Source organism: Balaenoptera musculus, chromosome 6 (genome assembly GCF_009873245.2).
Source record: "Balaenoptera musculus isolate JJ_BM4_2016_0621 chromosome 6, mBalMus1.pri.v3, whole genome shotgun sequence".
Classification (NCBI taxonomy): Eukaryota; Metazoa; Chordata; class Mammalia; order Artiodactyla; family Balaenopteridae; genus Balaenoptera; species Balaenoptera musculus.
Window position 1 is genome coordinate 109,031,244 of NC_045790.1, and position 23,903 is coordinate 109,055,146.

The 23,903-nt window shown below is 46.7% G+C and overlaps 1 protein-coding gene across 11 annotated transcripts in view; it reads left to right on the forward strand.

Moving 5' to 3' along the window:
• The first annotated feature begins 1,722 nt into the window (after positions 1-1,722).
• Positions 1,723-23,903, forward strand: part of SPTAN1 (spectrin alpha, non-erythrocytic 1) — a 59,527-nt gene continuing 37,346 nt past the window's right edge. For 8 of the 11 annotated variants that reach the window (XM_036855089.1, XM_036855098.1, XM_036855090.1 and 5 more), the window contains exons 1-12: positions 1,737-1,825; positions 4,503-4,553; positions 12,028-12,267; positions 13,248-13,373; positions 17,457-17,597; positions 17,826-17,972; positions 19,327-19,460; positions 19,628-19,772; positions 19,848-20,002; positions 20,685-20,820; positions 22,434-22,535; positions 23,415-23,552. In XM_036855089.1, the coding sequence (XP_036710984.1) occupies positions 4,521-4,553; positions 12,028-12,267; positions 13,248-13,373; positions 17,457-17,597; positions 17,826-17,972; positions 19,327-19,460; positions 19,628-19,772; positions 19,848-20,002; positions 20,685-20,820; positions 22,434-22,535; positions 23,415-23,552 (1,497 nt within the window). In that variant the 5' untranslated portion in view covers positions 1,737-1,825; positions 4,503-4,520. Of the gene's footprint in view, positions 1,826-1,915; positions 1,937-4,502; positions 4,554-12,027; positions 12,268-13,247; positions 13,374-17,456; positions 17,598-17,825; positions 17,973-19,326; positions 19,461-19,627; positions 19,773-19,847; positions 20,003-20,684; positions 20,821-22,433; positions 22,536-23,414; positions 23,553-23,903 lie in introns of those variants that run through there. The other 3 variants (XM_036855097.1, XM_036855091.1, XM_036855092.1) reach the window with 3 other exon arrangements.

Genomic DNA, 23,903 nt, shown 5'->3' on the forward strand with positions numbered 1-23,903 from the left:
GCACACCCCAGGCAGGAGTTACCCGGTCCTGTTTTCTCTACATGGAGGATTGCAGGAAATGCCTCTCAGCTCCTGTGTCTTTCCTCCAGATTCTGTAAAGCCGCTTCTGGGGTGTGGCCACTCCTTTTCTTTCTCTGCACTCTGGTAGAGTAAGGGAATAGGGGAGTTTTTCCTCATTATCAGGGCTCCAGCCGGAGCAGCTCAGAAACCCGATTACAGATCCCAGGCACAGGGAAGAAGCCAAACTACTGAGGACCAAGAAGCGCAGGGCTGGGCCCGGGCCCAAGTTCTGGTGCAGTGCCTAGTGCCTTTATATTTATTTAAAGGGGAGAGTGCTTGGTAACCAGGAGGCTGAGGCCTTCCTGAGCTGCAGAGGCCCTGGTCTGCCTGACTGCACAGGAACGATCTGGATGCTACTCTCTATGGCTGTCGCCCAGCTGTCATGGGGGTGGGGAAAGGGCGTCCTACTTGAGGGCTTCTAGCTACAGAGCCAGGCCCTTAAACTGCTAAGACTGTAAGGAACAGAAATTCCAGAAATCCTCTGTTTTTCTTTTCTCAGCATTCCAGCATCCACCATCACAATGCCTCCCTTTCCTACGGCAAGGCAGTATAGCACACTGTTTAAGAGAAGGTTCTGACTGCCTGGATTCAAATCCTTGCTTTTCCTCTTGCTAGCTGCCTGATCCAGGGCAAGAGACCTAGCTTCCATGTCAGGGCTCTTTTGTAAAATGAGGAAATAATACCTAAATCATAAAATTATTGCAAAAAGATTTTTTAAAAAGGTAACACACATAGCATAGTGCTTGGTACAAAAGGAAAGGTCAATTAATAATGGCGAGTAGAATCAATGTCTCATTTATAAAATACAACGAATGCATCCTATTCCACTGCTGAGCTGTCCGAAAGCTTTTGATGTAAGAATATAAGAAATTATTAACTCTTCAAATCTCGGAATGACAGACATAAACACCGAATTAGTCGACTTTATTTTTTATGATCGGATTCGGCCTTTTCTTACCACCTTCTCAAACCCGGAGTCCCAAATCATCCTCGGTTTCTTGACCCCAACTCCCACCAGAGAAGGCTGACTTGGGGCCCCGGCACCAGCCTTCTCCTAGGGAAAGGGGGAAGGAGGAAGAACAACACACGGGTGATCTCACCCTTTGGGACTGGGCGTTTTTCCGGCTGGGACGCGCAGCATCCCCTGCCAGACTGCGGCGATGGCCCTGCCCCGCCCTTCGCTGCAGTCCTGGAAGGGCTCCCAGGGGCGGAGGGGTGGCTGGCGAAGATTCTCTGCAGGGCGGGGAGGGGCAAGATTGGAGGATGCCAGCTGCGGGGAGGGCGGTGCGGCCGGAGCATCTCTGCCCGCCTGGGCGGAGGCAGCGACTCCACTGCACCATCAACCCCCACCCCTGGCGCGCGCACTCTTCCTTCCCCACCCTCCTGCGGCCCTCCCGCGGCCCTCCCGCGGCCCTCCCGCGGCCCTCCCGGGGCTCGACTCTTCCGCCGCATCGCCGCTTCGGCTCTTTCCGGGAGCGCTCGGCCCTTTCCGCCGGGTGATCAGGCAGCGAGCAGGCGGGAGCTCCGCCCCCTTTGGTTGGCCGGCGCTCGCCCCCGCCCCTCGCGCCGCGCTGCGGCGCTTCCCCCGAGCTCGCGACCGCCCGCTGCCGGAACGCGCGTGGCCGCCTATAAAAGAGGCGGGGCGCGCGCGCCGCCGTCACTACCCGCTGCGGAGCGAACGGGGAGGAACGGAGGCCGCTGAGCCCCGTCGGTTCCTCCAGCACCCCCGGCCCGACGCACCCACTGCCCTCACCCCCAGGAGCCGGTGAGAGGGGGAGCGGGCGAACTCAGGGCGGGAGCGAGGCCCGAGGGCGGCCGACCCCTGGGCGGGGAGCCCGACGGCCCCTGGGGCAGGGCGGGGCCAGCGCGCGGACAGGTGAGCCCGGCCGGCCTCGCCGCTCCCTCCGTCGGGCGGGGAACCGGGCGAGCCGGCCGCGACCGGCTTGTGGTGCGTGGGCTGCGGAGGAGCAGCCGGGCCGAGCCTGGGCGCCGGCCGCTGGAATGTCATTGACTGGGCGGAGGGGGCGGCGAGGCCGCCAGGTCCTTCCCCGCAGCCCAGCCTGGCTCCGGCCCCGCCCTGCTCCATCCGGCTGCGGCAGGTGGGGCGGGGGCTTCCTGGTCCGGATCGTTTCTCCATCCCCCTCTCCGCAGAGCGCTCCCTCCACCGCCCCCAATCCCTTCCCTCAGTGGGGAGCGACTTGTGCAGCTCTTTTTCTCAAATCCCCACCAGCAATGCCGGCCCAGCCCTTGAAGGAGGAAAAGCCGGGAGTAAAGGGCTCTTTGACCTTAATTTCATCCTGTGTGGCGGTTCTTGGCCTTCTCTGGGCGGAAAGGTCCGAGACCGGCCATCTCCGTTTCTTATCTGTAATAAACATATTTTTCTTACCCAACTGTGATTTGCTTGTAAATAGCAGGTAGGTGCGGCGCTTGCTTTGTATGAGACCCAAACCAAATAACTTAATAGCTTAGAGTTCTTTTTTTTTTTTTTTCTTGCCCCGAGACCGGGTCTTTCGAGTCGAGGACATAATTATTATTTGTCAGAAATTCTACAGCCATGCCGGTGTTGAATGATAGAGCAGCCTTTTGTTTGAAAGCAGTCCCTGCGAATTTCATTAGATGCTTCCCAAAGAAAATTGCTTTTAAAAGTCTCTGAGGTACTGGGTTATAATGTATTTTAAACAAAGGGCTTGTCAAGGTTAAGGGTTGAATATGTTTTAAATTAAAAGCTTGAATAGCTCAGGAAGCTGGGTTGAGATGATGCTTGAACTGGCCAACACCTTGTCAAATCTCTTTTGTATAATAGATCCTAGACTATGTAGGCCCTTTGTTCTGTCTTCATCGTGGTATTTTAGAAGAACTTACCATGATGGCTGTTAGGGAAGAAGAGAAGAGAGACCATATGAAATATTTTCAGAATGTGTTGAGAAATTGCGTCGTCATAGCAATTGGACTTAACTAAAACAGAATGTGTCAAAGATGGAAGGGTGGGAGTGTCTACAGCCAGGAAACAGAAAACCTGAAGAACAGCGGTGGGAACACTCAGCTGTATGAAGCCATCCAGCCAAGGTTCCAACTCATCTGACTAGTCATGTATTTTCCCTTTTGTCTGCAGCTAATGTCAGCTTTCAAAAGGTCAAATTGAAGTCCGAGTTTTAAAAATGTGCTGCAGGAAAATAAAAACGTGCTGCAGTAAGGGCCTCTGTGCAGGAAATTAACAGTAAGCCTTTTTTAGTAACTGGGCCAGTATTACTCAAAGGGACCCTGAAAGTGTGTTAGCTGTTATCCAGGGACCTAGATGGAGAGCCGAGACTCAGAAGGTGAATTTCCTCTCTGCTGGACAGGTGTGAGGCCGACTTGCAGTAAACGGTCAGCTGGATAACATTCTCCGATATGCTTTTGGTCTTTGGCAGGGCGTTTGTAGGAATCGAATAATTAGCAACCTGATATGTCACAGGCTCACAATATGAGCTTGTCAAGCAATCTCATGAACAGGTTTAGGTGGGGAGAGCTGTTTTTAAGTATATCTTTTGGTTCCCTGGGTTAGAATTTCCTCTGCTTTTCCTTTACCTGCCTTCTTCCATTGGGCGTGGGTGCGGCGGGGGCGGGGGGCGACTGCAGATGCTGAGACGCGGGTGTCAGGAGTAGTCCACAGTCCTGTCATTGCTGAACCTGCACTAAGGACAGTGGGCACGAATCCGGCCTTGTAATCAATCCTCCATGGGCTATGCGAGGACTCTGCTAGTCGTGCGGTGGGTCTGCTGCAGCCCATCAGCTGTGGTCGGAGTAGGTAGAAGAATGCAGCGCCCTGATGGCAAATGCCGACTCCAGGAATGCAGAGGAGGCCCACAGAACTGATCGCTTGGGGCCAGTGGGCAGGAGCAGCTGCGCTTGTACTTCCCTCCACCTCTTCTGCATACTCCTCTTGTATGGGTTTTGAACAGGAAATAGTATTTTGTGAAGGAAATGTCCCAGTAAACTAGGCCCAAATTCGATCTTTGTAGCTTGAGTTCGTTCTTGTTTCTGATGACTTCACGAAATTATGCTATTTTATTACTGAATGGAAGGGGGTACAGAAATCCTCTAGTACTGGGAATCTCAGCTAATTTATCGGAACGTGGATTGGGGGAGTGCACGTCTAGTGTTAAAAGGGATATTTAGTATTATTCAGGATTATTTGAAAATTGGGAAACTGAGACCCAGAAGAGGGTATGACGTGGCCAAGGCAGCACATCTGCTCAGACCAGAGAACCTTGGTTCTTTCTGCATTTTAAATTCCTGGTTTAGAAGCTCTGTAGAATGAGAAGGGCGCTGGGAAAATAGCTGAAATTTGATTTTTACCTGTATTCATATATTTTTAAAGATCTGTTTTCTTCATTGTGAAATTATTGTGTTCAGTTTGCCCTTAGAAGCTTGTTATCTTGCTCTTCCCCCTCCCTCTTCAGACGCCACATTTTTCCATCATGTTGTCATCGTTTCGTAAACGCAGAGTCCAGGTATTTGACCAGCATGCAGGAAATGTGTTACCTTTTCGGTTTTGCCTGGTTTGCAGTGAAGACACATATGTGTCAAAGAGGTTGAATGATGCAAAGAGAGGGGGAAAAAACCCTGCCTGCATGACCTGTTAAGCAAATTGGTTAGGGTTTGGGCTTTTGTTTGTTTTCTTTGGTGTTACATGAACAAAAGTCTTAGTAGATTTATTCTAAAATTTCCAAAGCCTTTGTTTTTTTACCTTCCTCTCTTTAAGGCATGAATATATTAATTTCTTATCACCCTACTGGTGTCTGCATGTACTGTTTGCTAATTTTTTTTATTGATGGTTACTTGGTTCTTAAAAACTAAGGGACTAAACACATTATCTTAGATATTTAGAAAAAGTAATCTGAAAACATGTAAAAATAGTGTTTTTCAATTTGACAAATATTGTAAACTTGGGTTTGTTTCCTGTTTCCATTGGTTTACGTTTTTTGCCACAATCCTTATAATGAAATGGAACTTGCATTTCCTTGTTTATAAAAAAGCTCACTACCCATGTTTTTATTTGTGTACAGTTTTTGAGTGTTTGCTAAATTGGACCTTTTTCAGAAAGAAAAATGCTTAAAATTAATGTCTTGATATCCCATAAGCAGAAATATAAGCTCTGCAAATTTCTAGTGATTATGGGTGATAAATCCAAGGCAAGCCCTTTTATAAATCAGACAGATTAATTGTTTAAACAAGGTTTATAAAAATGGGCACGTTATACCTTTTTCCTGTTTTGAATCTCAGTAACAATATTTTGCACTTAAACACCTCTCATCTGGATTTTACAGGTTATAAAAGGTAAGTAGCAGCAAGGTAGTGTTTGGGAGGCATTCAGAAGTAAGTTTTCTCAACCTTGCTTGGCGTTTCTGGATTTTGATGCAGTGCAGTATGAATCTTTTGCTTCTTTAAGCTAAATCCCTGCTCACCTCTGCAGAATCCTGCTAACAAGTTGAAATGAATTAATCAATTTGAAGGCTGACGTGCAGATCTACAATCCTGATTGGAATGTGGTTTAAGCAAAACTATTTCTGGTTTTTCCATGGTTAAAATTCTTAATTTATATATTATTTACCTCTTTGCTTACCCTCAGGTCTCCCACTAAAATCTGCAGCCAAGCTGGTTTTGACTTAATTCACTTAATCTGAGAATCAGTTGGCATCAAATTTTATGGTGCTCACCAATTCTTTGGTGCTTTGTTCTCAGGGAGCCCTTGCGCATCCGTGGATGTAGTACTCCTGCTTTGGAAATGTAAAATATGCTGGCTTTCTAAGCCAGGGAAAAAGGGCATTGTTGGTTCTGCACCTTTGGGCTCTGACTAAGCAACAAAAACAGAACTGATGGGTGGTTCCTCTGACATTTTGCTCTGGGTGATGTTTATGAATTTTTCCATAGAGCCAAATGCACTCTTCATCCTGAAAATCCCTTTCCCTGCGAAACAATATATCTGATGTCCTGCCTGAGGTCTGAATTCATCTTGCAGTGTTCCAAACGCCCCTGTCTGCCACATTCAGCTCGCTAAGATGTCGACACTCCCAGACCTTTGTTTCCAAATAGACACTCCTCTTGTCTTCACGACAGTTTTACTCTCTTCTGAGGTTCCAGAGGGAAGCTCTGACTAGTGAATTCTTCCAGTCTCCAAGATCTGCGTAAGGGTGTCCTAAGCTACTCACTCACTGCAGGTGCCAAGTGAGCAGAGTTGGAAGCGTTTGACCTTTGGTTTGAAAGTGTGTGTCTCCACAGTCTTTTCTGTTGCTTAACAGTGTCCTTCCCACCCACTGCCTCTCCCCGCCCTCCAGAGACAGACACCTCCCCTTGCACAGTGGCCTTATAGCTTCTGTGGATGAGGGTAAGGCTTTAAAAACTTCCCTAAGTACATACCAAGAACTGCCTCGAACAGCTGTCTGTTGGCAGTTGTCAAGAAGACAAAGATATTAATTAATGGCTAGCTTCTTTTGTAGGAATCATTTTCCGTTGATAATGTGTATAAGTTGGTGTTGGTTATGAGGAGTCATTCTCATGCATGACTTTGGATTAAACCAGAACTTTCTAGCCAAGATTCATATCTTGGCTTTCTTCTCAGAGATCTAGCTGTATTGTAAGAATGCTGACAAGTTCTTTTTATTTATTACAATAGAGGACATAGTTGTAATTCCTGTTTTATCCTCTGTGCTCAATTCACATTACTTGCTGAATGATGCAGCTAACATTTTGACTGCTGCATTGCAGCAGCATTTAAAAATAGCCAGTCTTCTCTAATAATTATTTGCCAAAATATGACCTTTTTTCTTCAGTTCCCTTAAATGGGAAGCTGTCCTTAAACAGAGAGTACATTTAGCCCTTCGTCTCCCCTCCTTCATTAGCCGCAAACATAGACCTGATTGACAAAATCAGAGTTGAGATAAGCAGTCAGTTGATTGCTGTCCTGGAATTTGGCTCCTTTGCGGTTTTTAGGCAGTTAGTGGAATAGATAGATATTCCACTATCTATCTATCAGCTGGTATAGTTGGAGATTTTTTTTTTTTTTTATGGCACATTACATTTCCCAAAGTCTTCCTTTCTAGCTCTCAAAAGGTGTTAATCCCATTAAGGCTGGGAACAGCCCAGGGCATTCTCTGTGGAGTCCGCCTTATCAGTCAGCTGCACATTTCTGGCCTGGGGTGGAGTTCTTGCAGTGTGCGGCAGCCTCAGGGAACACGGTGCACACAGGCAGAGTCCAGAAAATTCCACTAACTCTCACAGAGTTTTGGGTGAGAGGTCGTAGCACCTTTGGGTGGCAGTAGTTCTTTGGAGATAGGAGATTTTTTCCTGTGTTTAATGTAGTCTGTGGAAATGAGCCATTTAGGAGCAAAGAGAAACTGGAACTTGTATAGAGACGGCTCCCTATCAGGAGAAGGGGGGGGGGGCTGCCGTTAACCTGTCATCCTTGGCTCCTATAATCACGCAAATGAAACCTCTGAGTGCCCACAGCAGTGGGAGAGCACTGCTGACTTTCAGATGCCCAGCTCCCTGGAAACAGCCAGTTATGACTTGGCCAAGCTCCCACCTACTGGCGTCAGCTGATCTACTGCAGGAAAGAAAAGTCCATTATTGCCTGACCAAAGCACTTGGTATAGAATTGACTTGTTCTACTTCACTGGGGTGACAAAGAGGGCCTTTTAGGTTGGTTAGTTTCAGCAGGGCCTCGCTGGACTGTCTCCCTGGATTGGTAGGGTCAGATCAGCAAGCGGAACCCAGGCCGAGGGGCTTGCTCAGGGGGAACCTTTTCAGTATTATGTTGGGAATTCTTTTTTCATCAGAAAGGGCTGCTTCTGAATGTGACCGTTCAGAGATTTCCGTGGCAGCTAAAGGAAATGCAGTGAATCCTGTCATCTGGGGAGGCAGGACAAACACCATAGACATTAATCTAAAGACTGAGGCATCTTGTAGAAAGGCACATACATTGGAGCTTTTGTTACATGCATAACTAGCTATACATTCCTTGGAAATTTTATAAGCAAGCAAATTAGACACACAGTTTCCTACTGTTTCTCCACCTAACTGTTTCCGGAGAGATGAGAACAAAGGAAGTATATAAATTATTCTTAACACTAATTGTTTACTAACTTTAAGAAGACTCAATCTTAAAAAAATTAATTTTGATGTTTTTTTAATGATTCATGTATGCTCCTTCCGCCTATTTTTCCCCCCTTAAGTGGGGATGGAAAAGATAAGAGGTAGTAAAAGGAATTAATAAATAACTGAACAGCCTTTAATAAAGAGTGTGTCAGCTCCGATCATGTTAAGAATCACTGGTTCTAGCATGCTGGTCTGGGAACCGGAGCATCCTGGGTCACCCTAGCTCTACAACTTGCTTATTAGATGATCTTTTGTCTCCTGACCACTTAATAATGAAGTGACAGCAGTTTCTCTATTTCTAAGCTCAGAGTGTAATTGACTCTCTAAATGTGTGCTGAGTTCTGTGGTCAGAGAGTAAGATAAGGTCTCTTTTATAGTCCCTTAGGAACTCTAAATTCCCTAAAGAACTTACAAAAACGCAGGGAAAAGACAGTAATCACGTGGCAGAATGTGACGTGATGGTGCTCTAAGGGGGCCAGAGAGGGAGTGAGGGCTTCTGATTCAGGGCTGCAGAGAGGACAGCGTAGTTGCTTTAGACTTGGAGGGGTTTGAATGGTATTAATGGTCGAGTTGGGAGTGGGGGAGAAGAGAACATTTCGGCCAGAGGGAACTTTCTGGTTTGGGAAGTGAACCTGCCCCGGGCCTGTAACTTGGGGTTGATGAGGGAGTTTGATGTAAGGTATGCCTGGAGCAGGTCATGCAGGTGAATGAGTGAATCGTAAATGTGGCTGGACCCGGTAGTGATTCTTGTCAAGATCCCAAAGAGGCTGATGTCCTAGGGCGGCAGCGTAAACCAGAACTGCCCTGTTCCTAACAGACATTTCCTTTGTCAAGGTTACCCTCGGTGTTTGGTTTTAAGGACTCTCTTGAAGCCTATTTTAAGAATAGAAACTATTTTTTTCAGACGCAGCTATCTATTGATGATACAAAACTGTGCCTTCTTGAACTTGATTTCCCCAAGGTCCCACCCTCCCAGTGTGAAAAGAGCAGTTACCGGGTGTGGGCCACCCAAGCTCAGTAATTCAGGTCTGGTCATTAGGTTGACACCCCGTTGTGTAGCTTCAGTCAGCACATTCCACCTGTTCATTCAGCCCCCAAATCTAGCTGTTACCTGGCCAGAATTCCAGTTTGACGATACAGAAATGAAACTGGGGTGGGCTACTGAGCTCTCTCCACCCTTCACAGAGGAGCTCAGGGCTGCTTCTCCAGCACTCAAAGAAACATTTGTTAATGACATCTGTCTGCTAGAAATCGGGACACAATTGGGACTTCCCTGGTGGTCCAGTGGTTAAGACTCCGCCTTCCAATGTGGGGCATCAGGGAGCTAAGATCTCGTGGCCAAAAACCAAAATGGAGAACAGAAGCAACATTGTAACAAATTCAATAAAGACTTTAAAAATGGTCCACATCAAAAAAATCTTTAGAAAAAAAAGAAAGAAAGAAATTGGGACACAACAACAAAGATTACATTGCTCAGTCTCATCATACCGTGAGAAGTATGTGCAAGTGCTTTGTAAATCTACAGAAAAATGTGATTAAATCAGAGAAGGAGGGAGGGAAGGAGCCTTCAGTACAGCTTGGTAAGGAGGCCAGATCCCTGCAGCTTCCTCATTTCAGCTCCTCTTGAGACATTAATGGGAGTTATCCGGACAGAGAAGAGACAGAACATTCTGGGCAAAGGAAGCCTGAACAACTGACTTGGAGTCTTTAGAGAGAATCATGTGTTTGGGAAGAGAATATTTCTCTGTGCCAAGAGGGTATGGGGCATGGGTGAGACATATCAGTCAGGTGTGCTGGGTCAGATTGGAAGGTTCAACTGAAGAGGTGGATTCTTTCCTCTCTCAGAAGGGAGTGATGAAAGGTTTTAAAGCATGGGAATGACGTGGCAAAGAATATGTTTCTTGTTATAGTCAAATAAATACATTGGACTTTGTGGGAGAAAAACAATAAAGATAACTGGTTAATATGTGGAGAGTAATTTGGAAGGAATGGTGATAGGGCTAAAATCCCCTCACGTTCTCTCCCTAGGAAGCTAGGTCTCTTCATAGAAAAGATAGGCCTCAGAGTTGGTTAGGTGCAGTCGATACTTTTCTTGACACCTCTTAAAGCTGCTTTTCTCTCTGAAGAGCTGGAAACTTTGCCCCAAGCTTAGCAGTGTTGTTTATCTCATCATAGCTGGATGGGGGCAGGGAGTAGGGGGCACACAGGGGCCTCCAGACCTAATCCTTAGCCAGCTTATCCTTTCCCATCGGCTGGGCCAGGCGAACAGGGTAACGGGAAGAGCTGTCAAATATGTTTCCTGGGCAGCACAGTTTTTATATCTTGTATAAATTATGGAACAAGAGCTGGAAAGACCATAAAGCTTATCTGGTCTGCTTTTTTACCAGGTCACAGACTCTTCTCTGTAGAATGTAATTTTAAAGTTAGAAGAAGGGTCTTGGGACCATCTCATTTTCAACTGGTGTTTTTAGTCATTCTGGGAAATTGAGACACAGAGAGGGAAGGCAGCTCGTACAAGGTCACATGTTACAAATTTACATGCTGTTTGTCATTAGTGTGTACCTATATCCTTCTGTGGGTCCTTCCTTGGTTAGAGGATAAAATGGCTTATTCCTGAGAGAAGAGCAGGTAGCATATTCTGGGTTTGTCCCATAAATAGGTCAGATTTTCTTTTTGACATTAAAGGCTGGTGAAACTGTCCAGATCTGAGAGTTTAAAGTTGGGGTAGATTGAGTGCTATGGGGAAGTACCACCTACTCAATTAGCCTGTGTTTGTGGTTAACTGGAGCAGGTAAGAGTCAGGTAGGATAAATCTTTCACCACACCTTTTTTTTTTAAGATGTGCTGTGATTTTCTTTTAATTTTGTGCATTCGGATGAAGCAAAGCCTGTTCATTGCCCAGCCTGAAGGAGATTGTAGGATTGACTTTTTGGGGTGACTGAGAAATCCACTACTTTAGGTAAATTCTATTGGATTTTGATGCTAAAGACTCAGTTACTGGGCTTCCCTGGTGGTGCAGTGGTTAGAAATCCGCCCGCCAATGCAGGGGACACGGGTTCGAGCCCTGGTCTGGGAAGATCCCACATGCCGCGGAGCAGCTAAGCCCGTGCGCCACAACTACTGAGCCTGTGTTCAAGAGCCCGTGAGCCACAACTACTGAAGCTCACGTGCCGCAACTACTGAAGCCCGCGCACCTAGAGCCCGTGCTCTGCATCAAGAGAAGCTACAGCAATGAGAAGCCCGCACACCGCAACGAAGAGTAGTCCCCGCTCACCACAACTAGAGAAAGCCCTCACGCAACAGGGAAAACCCAACGCAGCCCAAAATAATTAATTAATTTAAAAAAAAAAAGACTCAAGTTACTTGATAATCATTCCCTTTTCTTCAATGAATAACAGGCTGAGATCTAGAAAGACAGAAAAGCTGAATTAACAGTAAATGTTATCTAATCTCCACACCATGAAATGCACAGACCAGATGAGAGGACTGTTGAATGGATTTCTCAGTAATTCTTTGAGCTCCAAGGTTGGTGTTTCCTTTGAATTCTCAAGGCTCTGTAGAAGTGACAGTGTAAACCATAGTTCTCCCCTTCACATTTCTCGCCTGGTCTCATTGCAGTGTTGGTGAGGCATCCTCTGAGGGGCCCACTTGGGCAGCCATTTTTTACGAGGGAATGGGGCCTGGGCTTCACTGTTAGCTCCTGAGAAGGGACCACTTTCAATTCATTTGTCTGCTCGGGCTCTCGTAATTCTTTATTTCCTTCCAAGAGGCTAATGCCATTAAGTCTATTTTGGTGTCATGTGCTTACTTCAGGACTTTCTGTCTTTTCAGAAAATGGACCCAAGCGGGGTCAAAGTGCTGGAGACAGCAGAGGACATCCAGGAGAGGAGGCAGCAGGTCCTGGACAGATACCACCGCTTCAAGGAGCTTTCGACGCTTAGGCGCCAGAAGCTTGAAGATTCGTACCGGTTCCAGTTTTTCCAAAGAGATGCTGAGGAGCTGGAGAAATGGATTCAGGAGAAACTTCAGATCGCATCTGATGAGAACTATAAAGACCCAACCAACCTGCAGGTGTGTCTGAGGTGCTGCCAGAACTCTAGAGCTCAGATGTCTTTGCCCAAAATTTATACAGACCTAATTATGACCTTGAGAGACTGAATGTAGATCAGACATAAGGAAGGACTAACTCACTATTCTGAAAAGCCCTTAGTGATTGTATTAGTGAGCATGAATGTGGAATCCTGCAGGTTTTAATTTATCTTTTGCGGATGCTCTAAGCTGATGGTTCTCAATCCACTGCCTTACAACCATCGGTGATCCTTCATCATTTTTCAGGGAAGGTCTAGTTTGATCTCTTGGAATATGTGTTTTTGAGAAAGGTATGCTAACAGTGTTGTTGCTGGTGAAAATTTGTATAGCTGTTTTTTTTTTTTTTTTAAAAAAAAGCCTTTCTTCTTGTTGATTTTGGTGAAAGACTTTTTTTTAGCAAGTGGAACAGTGGTTGTACCCATGGTTCTCTTACTATGCCAGTCGTCTGAGAAGAGAAAATGATGAACGCTGGTTTAGGTGCAGGCCCTGCCCAGCTCAGCATGTGAGTAAAGAGAGGTATTGAGAAATGGAATGTATCAAATCAATCAAAGAGTATGGCTTCTAAAGCAAGCTAAAAAAAAGTCATATCATGAATGAATGTGAATGGATTCATCAAAGATAAACACTACATGCTAAGAAGGCTCTCAGTATGGTTCTGTATTTCTAAAAGGGATTGGATGTCCATAAAGGCTAATTTCCTGATACACAAGAAAATTACGATACTTTGTAGCATCTTGCTGTCTGCAAAGTTGTGGTCCTCAATGGCCAAGCTTTCAGAGGGCAAGTATAGATGCAGGCAGAGCATTTGAGTACTTGAACCGGCAGGGGGATGGTTGGGGGGCTGAGTGAGGCGTCCACAGAGAGAGGGAGTGGGATGCAGGAGCGGGGGAATAATAGGGAGCTGGGGGCAGAATGACGCGTGCCAAGGAGCACGTGTGGCTCATTTCACGGTCCACTGACAGGGCAAGCTGCAGAAGCATCAAGCCTTTGAAGCTGAGGTGCAGGCCAACTCGGGAGCCATTGTGAAGCTGGATGAAACTGGCAACCTCATGATCTCAGAAGGGCACTTTGCATCTGAAACCATCAGGGTGAGTAAGAGCAGTGCCTGGTATGGATGGCCTTCCTCTGTCTGGTTGGTAGAGGAATGTGGATTAATGCTTACATGTAAATTTGGGTTCCTAAAAAGATAGATTTTTCTAGCTTTTTAAAGGAATTTGTGAAGTATCCTGATGGAGTTACCCAACTCCTGCTTTTGTAATATGATGATTCAGTATGTCTATAAACAAGCGTTTGTGTACTCAGTGAGGAAATTAATTTTCTTTTTGTAGAACAAATTAGGATGCAATTAGACTTTAAAGAAGATTGCATATATTAAACTTTTAACATTTTCAGATGGTAATTGGATGGGAGAGCATATTAGTGAAATTGGTGAATTTAGGGATTAGGACACAAAGATAAATAGGATTAATCACAGACACTATAAAGTTCTCTGTCGGAAAGCTTGCTCTCTGGATCTTGGTGCCTTGCCCCAGGAGGGGTTTACTGAGGTCTGGTCAGCAAGCCTGTTAAAGGTCCAGCTGCGAGGAATGACGTGTGGTACCTGTTGGTCGGTGACTGTGGCGATGTAGCTTACTTTGAAGCAGGAGTCCTCAAACTTGGTCTGGCTTGTTTGGGTGCCATTTGTCGAGGCTGGGGCAATAATTGGTCTTTCTCTGTTTTGTTTAACATTTCGAATACCAAGGTATTAAGGGCTAACAAGCTTCTTTAGGATGAAGTGTGCATGCTTAGTTTCTCATAACTGGATGCTCTCATCTATCTTTGCTTTCCTTCTTATCTATCTTTGTGTTTTGTTCTTTGTCATCCAAAGTCTCGTTCCATTGAGGGACCAGCCTTTTCAGTCCTTGACCTGTCGAGGCAGTCCCAAAGACTAAGATGAAAGCCACGTTCTTAAGCCCCAGCTAGAAATGTTTCATCCTCTGCTGTTCTCTGAGATCCACAGTGGAACATCCACAGGGATTTCATTCCCTTAGGTTCTGGTCTAGTAAATACTTACCGTGTCTCTTTTGCTCTAATATACTCTGCAGTCATACTGAAGACTTGCAATTAGCCTTAAGCTTATTATTAATAATAAACTATTACTAGTAATGATTGTAAACAGGCAATAAAAGTAAATTCTAAATGCTATATGCCATTTAATTACTACATTCAACCCATGCAGGCAATATAATACGTGTCTCTGCAGTTGAATACAAAGACGTGGGACTTCCCTGGTGGTCCGGTGGTTAAGACTTCGTGCTTCCACTGCAGGGGGCGTGGGTTTGATCCCTGGTTGGGGAACTAAGATCCCGCATGCCGCGTGGCGCAGCCAAGAAAGTACAAAGATGCATCTGCTCATTTCCCCACTCTTTTGTATATAGTCTTAATGTAAATGAAATCCGCCAGAGTGCCGATTTGCTGATTCAGCTGCTCTGTATTAGTTTAACCAGGTTACAGATGGGGAATATGAGAAATAGATCAAGTGTTTGTCTTTAGTAATTAGTGTGGGAAAGGGAGACCCAAAGCTCTCTTCATTCCCCTCTTCCCTGTTTAGAGATCTTATTAAAGCAGCATTTGAGGGACTTCCCTGGTGGCGCAGTGGTTAAGAATCCACCTGCCAATGCAGGGGACACGGGTTCAAGCCCTGGTCCAGGAAGATGCCACGGAGCAACTAAGCCCGTGCGCCACAACTACTGAGCCCATGCGCCACAACTGCTGAAGCCCACGCGCTCTAGGGCCTGTGCTTCGCAACGAGAAGCCACTGCAATGAGAAGCCCGCACACTGCAACGAACCGTAGCCCCCGCTCGCCACAACTAGAGAAAGCCCACGTGCAGCAACAAAGACCCAACGCAGCCAAAAATAAATAAATTTATTTAAAAAAAAAATTTGAAACTACTGTTAGCTACTGTTTGTTGAGAAGCTGTTAATAGCTGTTTATGTGCGAACACTTTGCTAGGACTTTTACATACGTTATCTCTAATCTTCACAAGAAGCTTGCGAGGTAGCCATAGTATAGAAGGTTAGAAGCTGAGGCTCAGAGAATTTTGAGCAACTTGCTCAGGTCCCCACGGCTAATAGGTGACAGAACCAGTGCTTCGGTCTACTCCTTTCTTTGGTTACAGTTATTCACTTTATTTTCCCAGCCCGAGTTTCACTCCTATCAGCTTTCCTTTCTTTTCCCGCAACTGCTTCTCTGAAAGCTGCTGCTGCTTGCTCGGGCCCCTGTTGAGAGCTCTGCCTGAGCCGGCCAGGATTCTCCTCCACCCTGCCAGCTGTCCACGCGTTCCCTAAGCGCACCTGCCTCCCTGCCCTCTCACGCTCTCAGACACCAGCAAGCTTGTGAAACTGGCCTCTGTCAAAACTGCAGTATTGACAAGAGGAGATACTGGGAGTGGGAAAGTTGTTCCAGTCCTGGAACAGGCCTGGCCCCGGTTCTTCCCTCGAGGGTATGGAAATGAGATTTGTGAGAGACTGACGGCTGACTTGTAGGTGAGGATTTTCTTGAGCCTTCTGTGGCCTCATTTTAATTTGAGCAAAAGGGGGACTTCCCTGGCGGTCCAGTGGTTAAGACTCTGCGCTTCCACTGCAGGGGGCGCGGGTTCGATCCCTGGTCAGGGAACCAAGATCCCGTATGCAGCGCGGTATGGCCAAAAAATTTAAAAAAAAAAAAAAAAAAGCAAAGGGTTCTCATGTAATCCCTGCGTTCGTGCTCCCAGGTCCCACGGTCATCCTGGCTTGGCAATTGACCTGGCCCAGTAACTCAGTAGCTTAGTTTGGCAGGCAACGTTAACGTAGAGGAAGGTGGGTGGGGTGTGAAGACTGTTTGTGTCCTGGATAACCTGTCTGTCACCGGTTTAGACTTTCACACCGTACCGGACGGCGTGGCGCCCCATAGTGACCGCCACCCACATTGGCTCCCACATCCGAGTAGGTGGAGTATTGACTTGCTGTTGGTTGCCTTTTCCCCCTTGCCTGGGAATGCCTTTCACTTCCTTCTCAGTGGTGGACTCCGGTTTGAACCATCAGCGATGGAAGTGATTGTAGTGGTGGAAGTGAATTGTGTGAGCCTTTATTTTCCTCCCAGTGCTTTCTCCTTTCAAATGAACCACCAGTACTTGCTCCTAAGAGAATCCACCCATGTTGACTATCCCGTGGCTTTCAACTTTTCAGTTTGTGGGGAGTGGCATCTCAACGATGGGTGGATCCCAGGTTTCTCTTCTGGTACTGTTTGTGTTTGTGTCACTTGTTTCTGTCTGTGTTATACAGAAACTCCCAGTATCTTGGGTAGGCGTAATCAACACCTAGAGATTGGGTTAGAATGCCAGACTGCATCGCCTAAGCTTGAATTGATGAGAATCCCCCTAGTTCTTGACGAGTCCTTACTAGGACTGTGCTATGAGAACCCAAAATGCTGGGAAGTGACTGTTTGGGCCTGTGGCTGCCACCTGGGCGCAGCTTGATGTAAACCTCACTTGGGATGCACTGTATGTACCACAAGCTGCATCTTTTCACGGAAGCACCAAAACAGCTTCTGTCAGGAATCCTCTTTGATAGCTGATTGTGTTTCAGGACCCCATCTTTTTACCTTTATACTAAGGTTTTCCTCTTTACTTGTGCCTCATAGTTATTTCTTTACATGTATGATGCCTGTGGGACCTCTTGTTTTCTCCCCTTTACCTCCGTGAATTCAGAACACACATTCCAGTGATTCCTGCTGCGGTTGCACGATCACACCTCATCTTTCCTTCCCCAATAGTCTTCTGACCTAGAAATCCCATTGTAATAATTTAACAGTTAATATAACTAAAAACATTACCTAAATACTTACCAAATAATGTGATATCAATAATAATTGATAATTATAAAATAATAGTAAATTCCTTGGCGTAAACTAGAATACATCTACCTACTAAAGGTCAGTTATTTTGTACTTTAAGACCTACCAAACCACTGTGAAGTGTATGCATTTTCCTCTTCTCAGTTAACTTTACAATTTCCCCTCAGTGTAGGGATTATCTTTTTAAAAAGACTTGTTCAGAGCTGTGTGAGGTTTCTAACCTGTTGGAACTCTGTGGAGGAGCCAGATCCCACAGAAATGATTGTAATCTGTGGGGTTGGGCTCTTTAACTTCCAGACTCGTTTGATGGAGCTGCACCGCCAATGGGAATTACTTCTGGAGAAGATGCGGGAGAAAGGAATCAAGCTCCTCCAGGCCCAGAAGCTGGTGCAGTTCCTACGAGAATGTGAGGACGTGATGGACTGGATCAACGACAAGGTGCGTTTGAGAAGGAAGGTGTGCTGGGGAGGCCTTGAGGAAAGAAGGGGACGAGACCCCTCCACGTCTGCAGCTGAGAGCCGGCAGAGCGGCAGCGCAGCACACAGAAAACTGCGTCTGCCGAGGCTGCCGCGGCCCCTTCCGGAGCCCATTTCATGATGGGGTTCTGGAAGCCATTGTTCCCAAGTGTTTTTTGGTGACTCTGGTTCTGTTGTGGTCCCTGAATAGGAAGCAATTGTGACTTCTGAGGAGCTGGGCCAGGACCTGGAGCACGTGGAGGTTTTACAGAAGAAATTTGAAGAGTTTCAAACAGACATGGCTGCCCACGAAGAAAGAGTTAATGAAGTGAACCAGTTTGCCGCCAAGCTCATTCAGGTAAATAGGGAAGTGCTGTGTGCTTCTCACAACATCGTCACGTTAACTTCCTTTGCTTTAACATTAATGTAATGTACCGTCATTACATTAACTTTTCCAGAAGAGAAGTTTTGATCGGGTCCCTGATTTCTGAGTGAGCAGGTTTTGGTAAGCATGTCTAAGAGTTCTGTTCAGGTCTAAGTAAGGCGGCAATACTGATCACTCCTAAATTGGAAAATGCTTTTTAACTTGGGGCCGTGGGCAGGAAGGGCAGAGTTCCTTTGATCTATTTCCTTCACCCACTTTCAGGTAGGGCTGAAGCTTTTATTGGGCTGCTGACGCTGGGTGTCGGGGTTTCTCAGACTAGGGTGTGGTGGTGAAAGCGTCGTAGGGTTGGCAGACGTCCACCACTGCCTGATTGCTCTTCCCTTCCTTTTTGAGTCGGAGCTTCCGTGGGCTCCCGGGAGCCTGGGGAGCCCCGTGATGAATGGCTCTCCACCGGGAGCTCAGGAGCCATTAAGAGGGGAGTGGGGCAGCCTCTCCCAGTTGCGTGCATGTGCGGTCCTGTCACTGCCGCTTTATTCTCACCTGCTGCCACAGGGCTCCGGAGACATCGAGTAGGATGAACTCGGGAGTTTCTGCTTTAGGGAAAACTTGATTTAGGGGGCGGGGTACACATTTTATGTATGTAGATCCTTCGGGACCGGTACTTGTTCCCTTTTGGATCCAGAGCCAGCATTCCTCAGATGTAATCTCACCCTTCCAAATGGCGGGTGAGCTGCCCCCGGAATCCTGGGCCGTCCCAGGGTTGTGCTGAGGAGAGCAGGCAGGCCAAGCCGGAGGTCTCACAGGTGGATCCCGCAACCCGGAAGGGCTTCACCTTATTACTTTACATGTTATTTTTATTTAAACAAGACAGAATGTGGTTAGTGGGGAAGGATACTTTCAAAGGAATATCTCCAGTCTGAAGTCAGGAACAGACCTGGAAAACCATGTGTCTGGGCAGGAATGCTTATTAATAGCCTCGTGACGTTTGAAACAGTGAACTTTGGAGCAGCTGGGGTGAGCAGTGCGTTGACGAGGCCGCCAACTGAGGTGCAGCTGAAGGGCCTTAACGCAGGGGGTTTGGTGCTGATGCACAGAAAGAGACTCGCCCCACGGCTCCAGGGCGCAGAGAGTGGCTCTCGCCTTTTTATAGAGCAAGAAATGGAAGCTCCTTTTGAATGAGCTCCCCTTCATTCCACACAAAAAGCCAGTGTTTCTTTAGAACAGTAAGGTTTGCCGAGGCGGACGCGTCAGGGAGCCAAGGCCAGGCGGGCAGCTGGCGGGGCCGGAGGTGCTGGTCTGAGCGCAGTCTCTGCCCTTCCTGGCTCAGGAGCAGCACCCCGAGGAGGAGCTCATAAAGACGAAGCAGGATGAGGTGAACGCAGCCTGGCAGCGGCTGAAGGGACTGGCCCTCCAGAGGCAGGGGAAGCTGTTCGGGGCCGCCGAGGTTCAGCGCTTCAACAGGTACCGAGCTGAGTGAGGGGCTTGCGGGAAGGGGTCCCCCGGGGGGCGTGCTGAGGCCCAGGGCGAGTCTAGGAAGATGTGGGGCTGACTGGGTCTTGGCCCCGCGTGGCGTCCCAGTCCCAGATGGACGTCGTAACCGTGGATTAACAGGTGCCTCTGTGCTGTAGGGATGTGGACGAGACCATCAGCTGGATTAAGGAGAAGGAACAGTTAATGGCCTCTGATGATTTTGGCCGGGACCTGGCCAGCGTCCAGGCTCTGCTTCGGAAACACGAGGGTTTGGAGAGAGATCTCGCTGCGTTGGAGGACAAGGTGGGTTTTGAAAGCAGCTGACTATAAATGAGTTAGCCCGGTCAGGAGAGCAGCCCTGACAGAGTGTGTCTGCAGGTCAAAGCCCTGTGCGCCGAGGCCGACCGCCTGCAGCAGTCCCACCCTCTGAGCGCCACCCAGATCCAAGTGAAGCGAGAGGAGCTGATCACCAACTGGGAGCAGATCCGCACCCTGGCCGCAGAGAGACACGCACGTCTCGACGATTCCTACAGGTAGAAATGCTCCTCCAGGGCCCCGCAACCCGTACCAGGGGGCTTTTGTTTTAGAGGCGAGAGGAAGGCAGAGTTGACGGTCAGTTCTCTCTGCTGAGAAACCTTCTGTATAGCTTGACAGCTTTCCTCTAGTAAGAAAAGGCAGATGACTTTGTCTTACTGTATTTGTTATATATTTTTATATTGTATATTAATACATTTCTGTGTTATATTTGGAGACTGGAAACTTTGTAGTGTTTGCATATACACACATAATATTTATAACTTTATAAATCCCATCCCATATCACTGTGTTAGAACCAATAGAAATGGAAATAATCTCTTTAGCAATCTGAGCATCATGTGAAATACTCTGTTAAAATTGAGTAAATCAAGGATTGAAAGTGAGAGAATGCTTCTTACTAATAACTAAGGATTGAACTGGGGAGTGACAAGGAAGTTGAAAATAAGGGACAAGCTTGGGGAATTACAGTGATGGACAGAACCTAAATTTTAAAGGCTTGATTTCAGCCTTCTTTTGCTTTCCTTTATAGTCTAGATTTGAAAGAGTCCCATGTTTCCAAGGGCTAGAGTTTGTATGGTTCATTAGACATCTGAGGACATGAATTCAGAGCTCTAGGGCGGTATCTTCCATCTGGGGCCTCCCCTGGAGACCTCTCCTCACTGACCTTTGGTTTCCCAGGCTTCAGCGCTTCCTTGCCGACTTCAGAGACCTTACCAGCTGGGTCACTGAGATGAAAGCCCTCATCAATGCAGATGAACTTGCCAACGATGTGGCTGGGGCCGAAGCCCTGCTGGATAGGCATCAGGAGCACAAGGTAAGGTCTCCAGGGTCTTCCAAAAGCAAAGCCATGAGCTAAACAATGCATCACTGTAGCTCTGTCACTTATAGCCGGAAGTGGCTGAAACCTTGCTCACAGGTAGCTCTCACCATAGGGATTGTGGCTGGTTTTTCCTTTGGAGACTTGCTTTACCTGCTTCTAATAGATGGTTAAGGGAGTTACATGTCAGTAGAATAACTGTGGTTCGTAAAAGCAAAGGGCCAAGCTCTGGCAAGGTGGAGGTGCTACTGTTTTGCACGTGTGTCCTGTGCCACCTTAAACAATGTCTTTGTTTAAATGCTGAATTTCATAGTTGGTTTGAGTGAATTTAAATTACATGATTTGCTGTTTGCCCAGAGAGCATCCATGGGAAACTAGTTTTATGAGATCTTAATAGGCTTTACCTGAAGAAGAAGGGGTTTCTATGGCTAAGAAATTCTGGAAAACACTGTTAAACAAGATTTTAAAAATTATTATTACCATAGGTCTTCTGAGAGGTGCTAGGTATAAAAAATTAATACACAAAAGTCAGATATGCCCCTCTGCACTAGCAGCAGTTAGAACCGTAATTTTTAAAAATACTACTTATAATCGCATCGGAAAATATAAGATACTTGGGAATAAATCTAACAAAAGTTGTATAAGACATCTGTGGAGAAAGCTGTAAAGTTTTGATGAAAGAAAAGAAACACTGAATAAAGGGATGGGCAGGGATGGAATGATCTCTTGTAAAGGTACAAATCCTCCCCAAGATTTATACATTCAGTGCAATTCCAGGGGAAAGCCTTTATTTCTGGAATGAGACAAGATGATTTTCAAATTAATTTGGAAGAAAAAAATCAAAACCAGCTGAGACAATTATGAAGAAAGGGGACGGACTCACCCTACCAGGTATTACAAAATCATAAACAAATCCATCTGGCAGGACTTCCCTGGTGGCGCAGTGGTTAAGCATCCGCCTGCCAGGCTTCCCTGGTGGCGCAGTGGTTAAGAATCTGCCTGCCAATGCAGGAGACGTGGGTTCGAGCCCTGATCCGGGAAGATCCCATATGCCGTGGAGCAACTAAGCCCATGCACCACAGCTACTGAGCCTGCGCTCTAGAGCCCGCGAGCCACAGCTACTGAGCCCGTGCGCCACAACTACCAAGCCTGCGTACCACAACTGCTGAAGCCCGCGCGCCTAGAGCCCGTGCTCCACAATAAGAGGAGCCACCATAATGAGAAGGCTGTGCGCAGCAACGAAGACCCAGTGCAGCCAAAAATAAATTAATTAATTAATTTTTTTAAATGTTAAAAAAAATCCATCCGGCGCAAGGAAGACCCGAAATAGACCAATGGAACAGAAGACAGAGAGCTCAGACCCTATAGATGTGTGGAAACTTGACAGTTTGACAGGTGGCATGAAAAGCCAGTAGGAAACAGACTTCTTAATAAATGATGCTCTCCTGTTTGATGACCTAGGCTGTTATTAGGAAACCTGGCCTTATCTTTGATTTTTTCCTCATTCTAGATGTGATATTCCTGATATGTAATGATTATGTGAAATTCAGTAACTTCCTCTTCTTTTACAAGATGCTGGGCATAAATTGTCCTTTTTTTCCCCCCATTAGGGTGAAATTGACGCTCATGAAGATAGCTTTAAATCTGCAGATGAGTCTGGACAGGCCCTGCTTGCTGCTGGTCATTATGCCTCAGATGAAGTGAGGGAGAAGGTAAGAGAGGAGAAAGGCTCTTTTACTAAGTCTCCGAAAGCTGTTATCCAGCCTTAAATATCCAGACGTTGCATTCACCCTGGTGTGCGAGAAAACTTACACAAGAGATTCCGCCTGGAAGCAGCAACTCCAGAGATTTAAAAAGAAGATGTGTGGTGATTGATCAGGGAGAGAAAGTTCCATTTGTTTGGGATACATGCAACACATTTCCTACTTAAAGGGGGCTTTGCAGGGAGCTGAGTCCTGCATTAGTAGTTGGAGCCAAGAGGAAACAAATTTGTATTAAATTATTTGTATGTGTGTGTATAATTCCAGAGTTTCAAAGTATCTTTATGAAGATGCTTGAGGAACATTAGATAATGATATATATTTTTAATATTATAGAGACCAAGAAGAGACATTTCAAAGACACACTTTATTGTCATTAACTTCAGAGCCTAAAAATTAAGCCTAGGGCATTCATGGGTCTAGTCAGCGTATTCTGGGGAGTACCCACTCAATTGACATCTCTCACCTAAGAGCCCCTACTCCATTTATGCTGCCTCACTTTTACATAGATGCCCTTTTTCTTCTACCTAGGGGTTTATTTGCCATTTTTGCCTAACATTATTTGTGATAATGTGGCAATAAATTAATTCTAGATTCATTCGAGCAGGGCCACCCCTCTTAGGTTTAACATAAACTTTCCGCAAGCCACTCAGGATCTGTGGTTTCTTGTGGCTTGGCTGACACGTGCAAGGAAATGTTCTCCTTCCCTTGTGCCAATCGGAGCAGAGGCCTGAAGGTCGGCAGAGGGTTGGAAATGCCAGGGCAGCCTCTGTGTCTGCCCAGCGGCCGTGGGCACTGAGGTTCCCTCCGCCTGCCCCCTCTCCCCTGCAGCTGACCATCCTCTCTGAGGAGCGGGCCGCGCTGCTGGAGCTGTGGGAGCTGCGGCGGCAGCAGTACGAGCAGTGCATGGACCTGCAGCTCTTCTACCGCGACACTGAGCAGGTGGACAACTGGATGAGCAAACAGGAGGTGATTGGGGACGGGAACCGGCCGCCTGCGCCGTCCGCTGCTCAGCGCGTTCTGTGCGGGGCCACCACTGGTTCAGTTCTGCGACAAGTGGAGGGGGTGCCAGCTTCTGTGGGCTCTGCCAGCATGGTCCTTGCTGCCGAGATTGAAAGGCCCTCAGAAAAGGCCCCAGTTTTTCAGGGGAGTGTGATGGTGTGAAGTTTTTTGTTAAAGAGATTTTGTTTCTTTAGAACATAGCATTATGCGCAATTTAAATCTAACAGAAGCAACAAAAGCTATTGGAAAAAAGTTTCAGTGGAATGTGGAATAAGGATTTCATGCTCTTGTTGGATTAGTTTTAAGGGAATCTGAAGA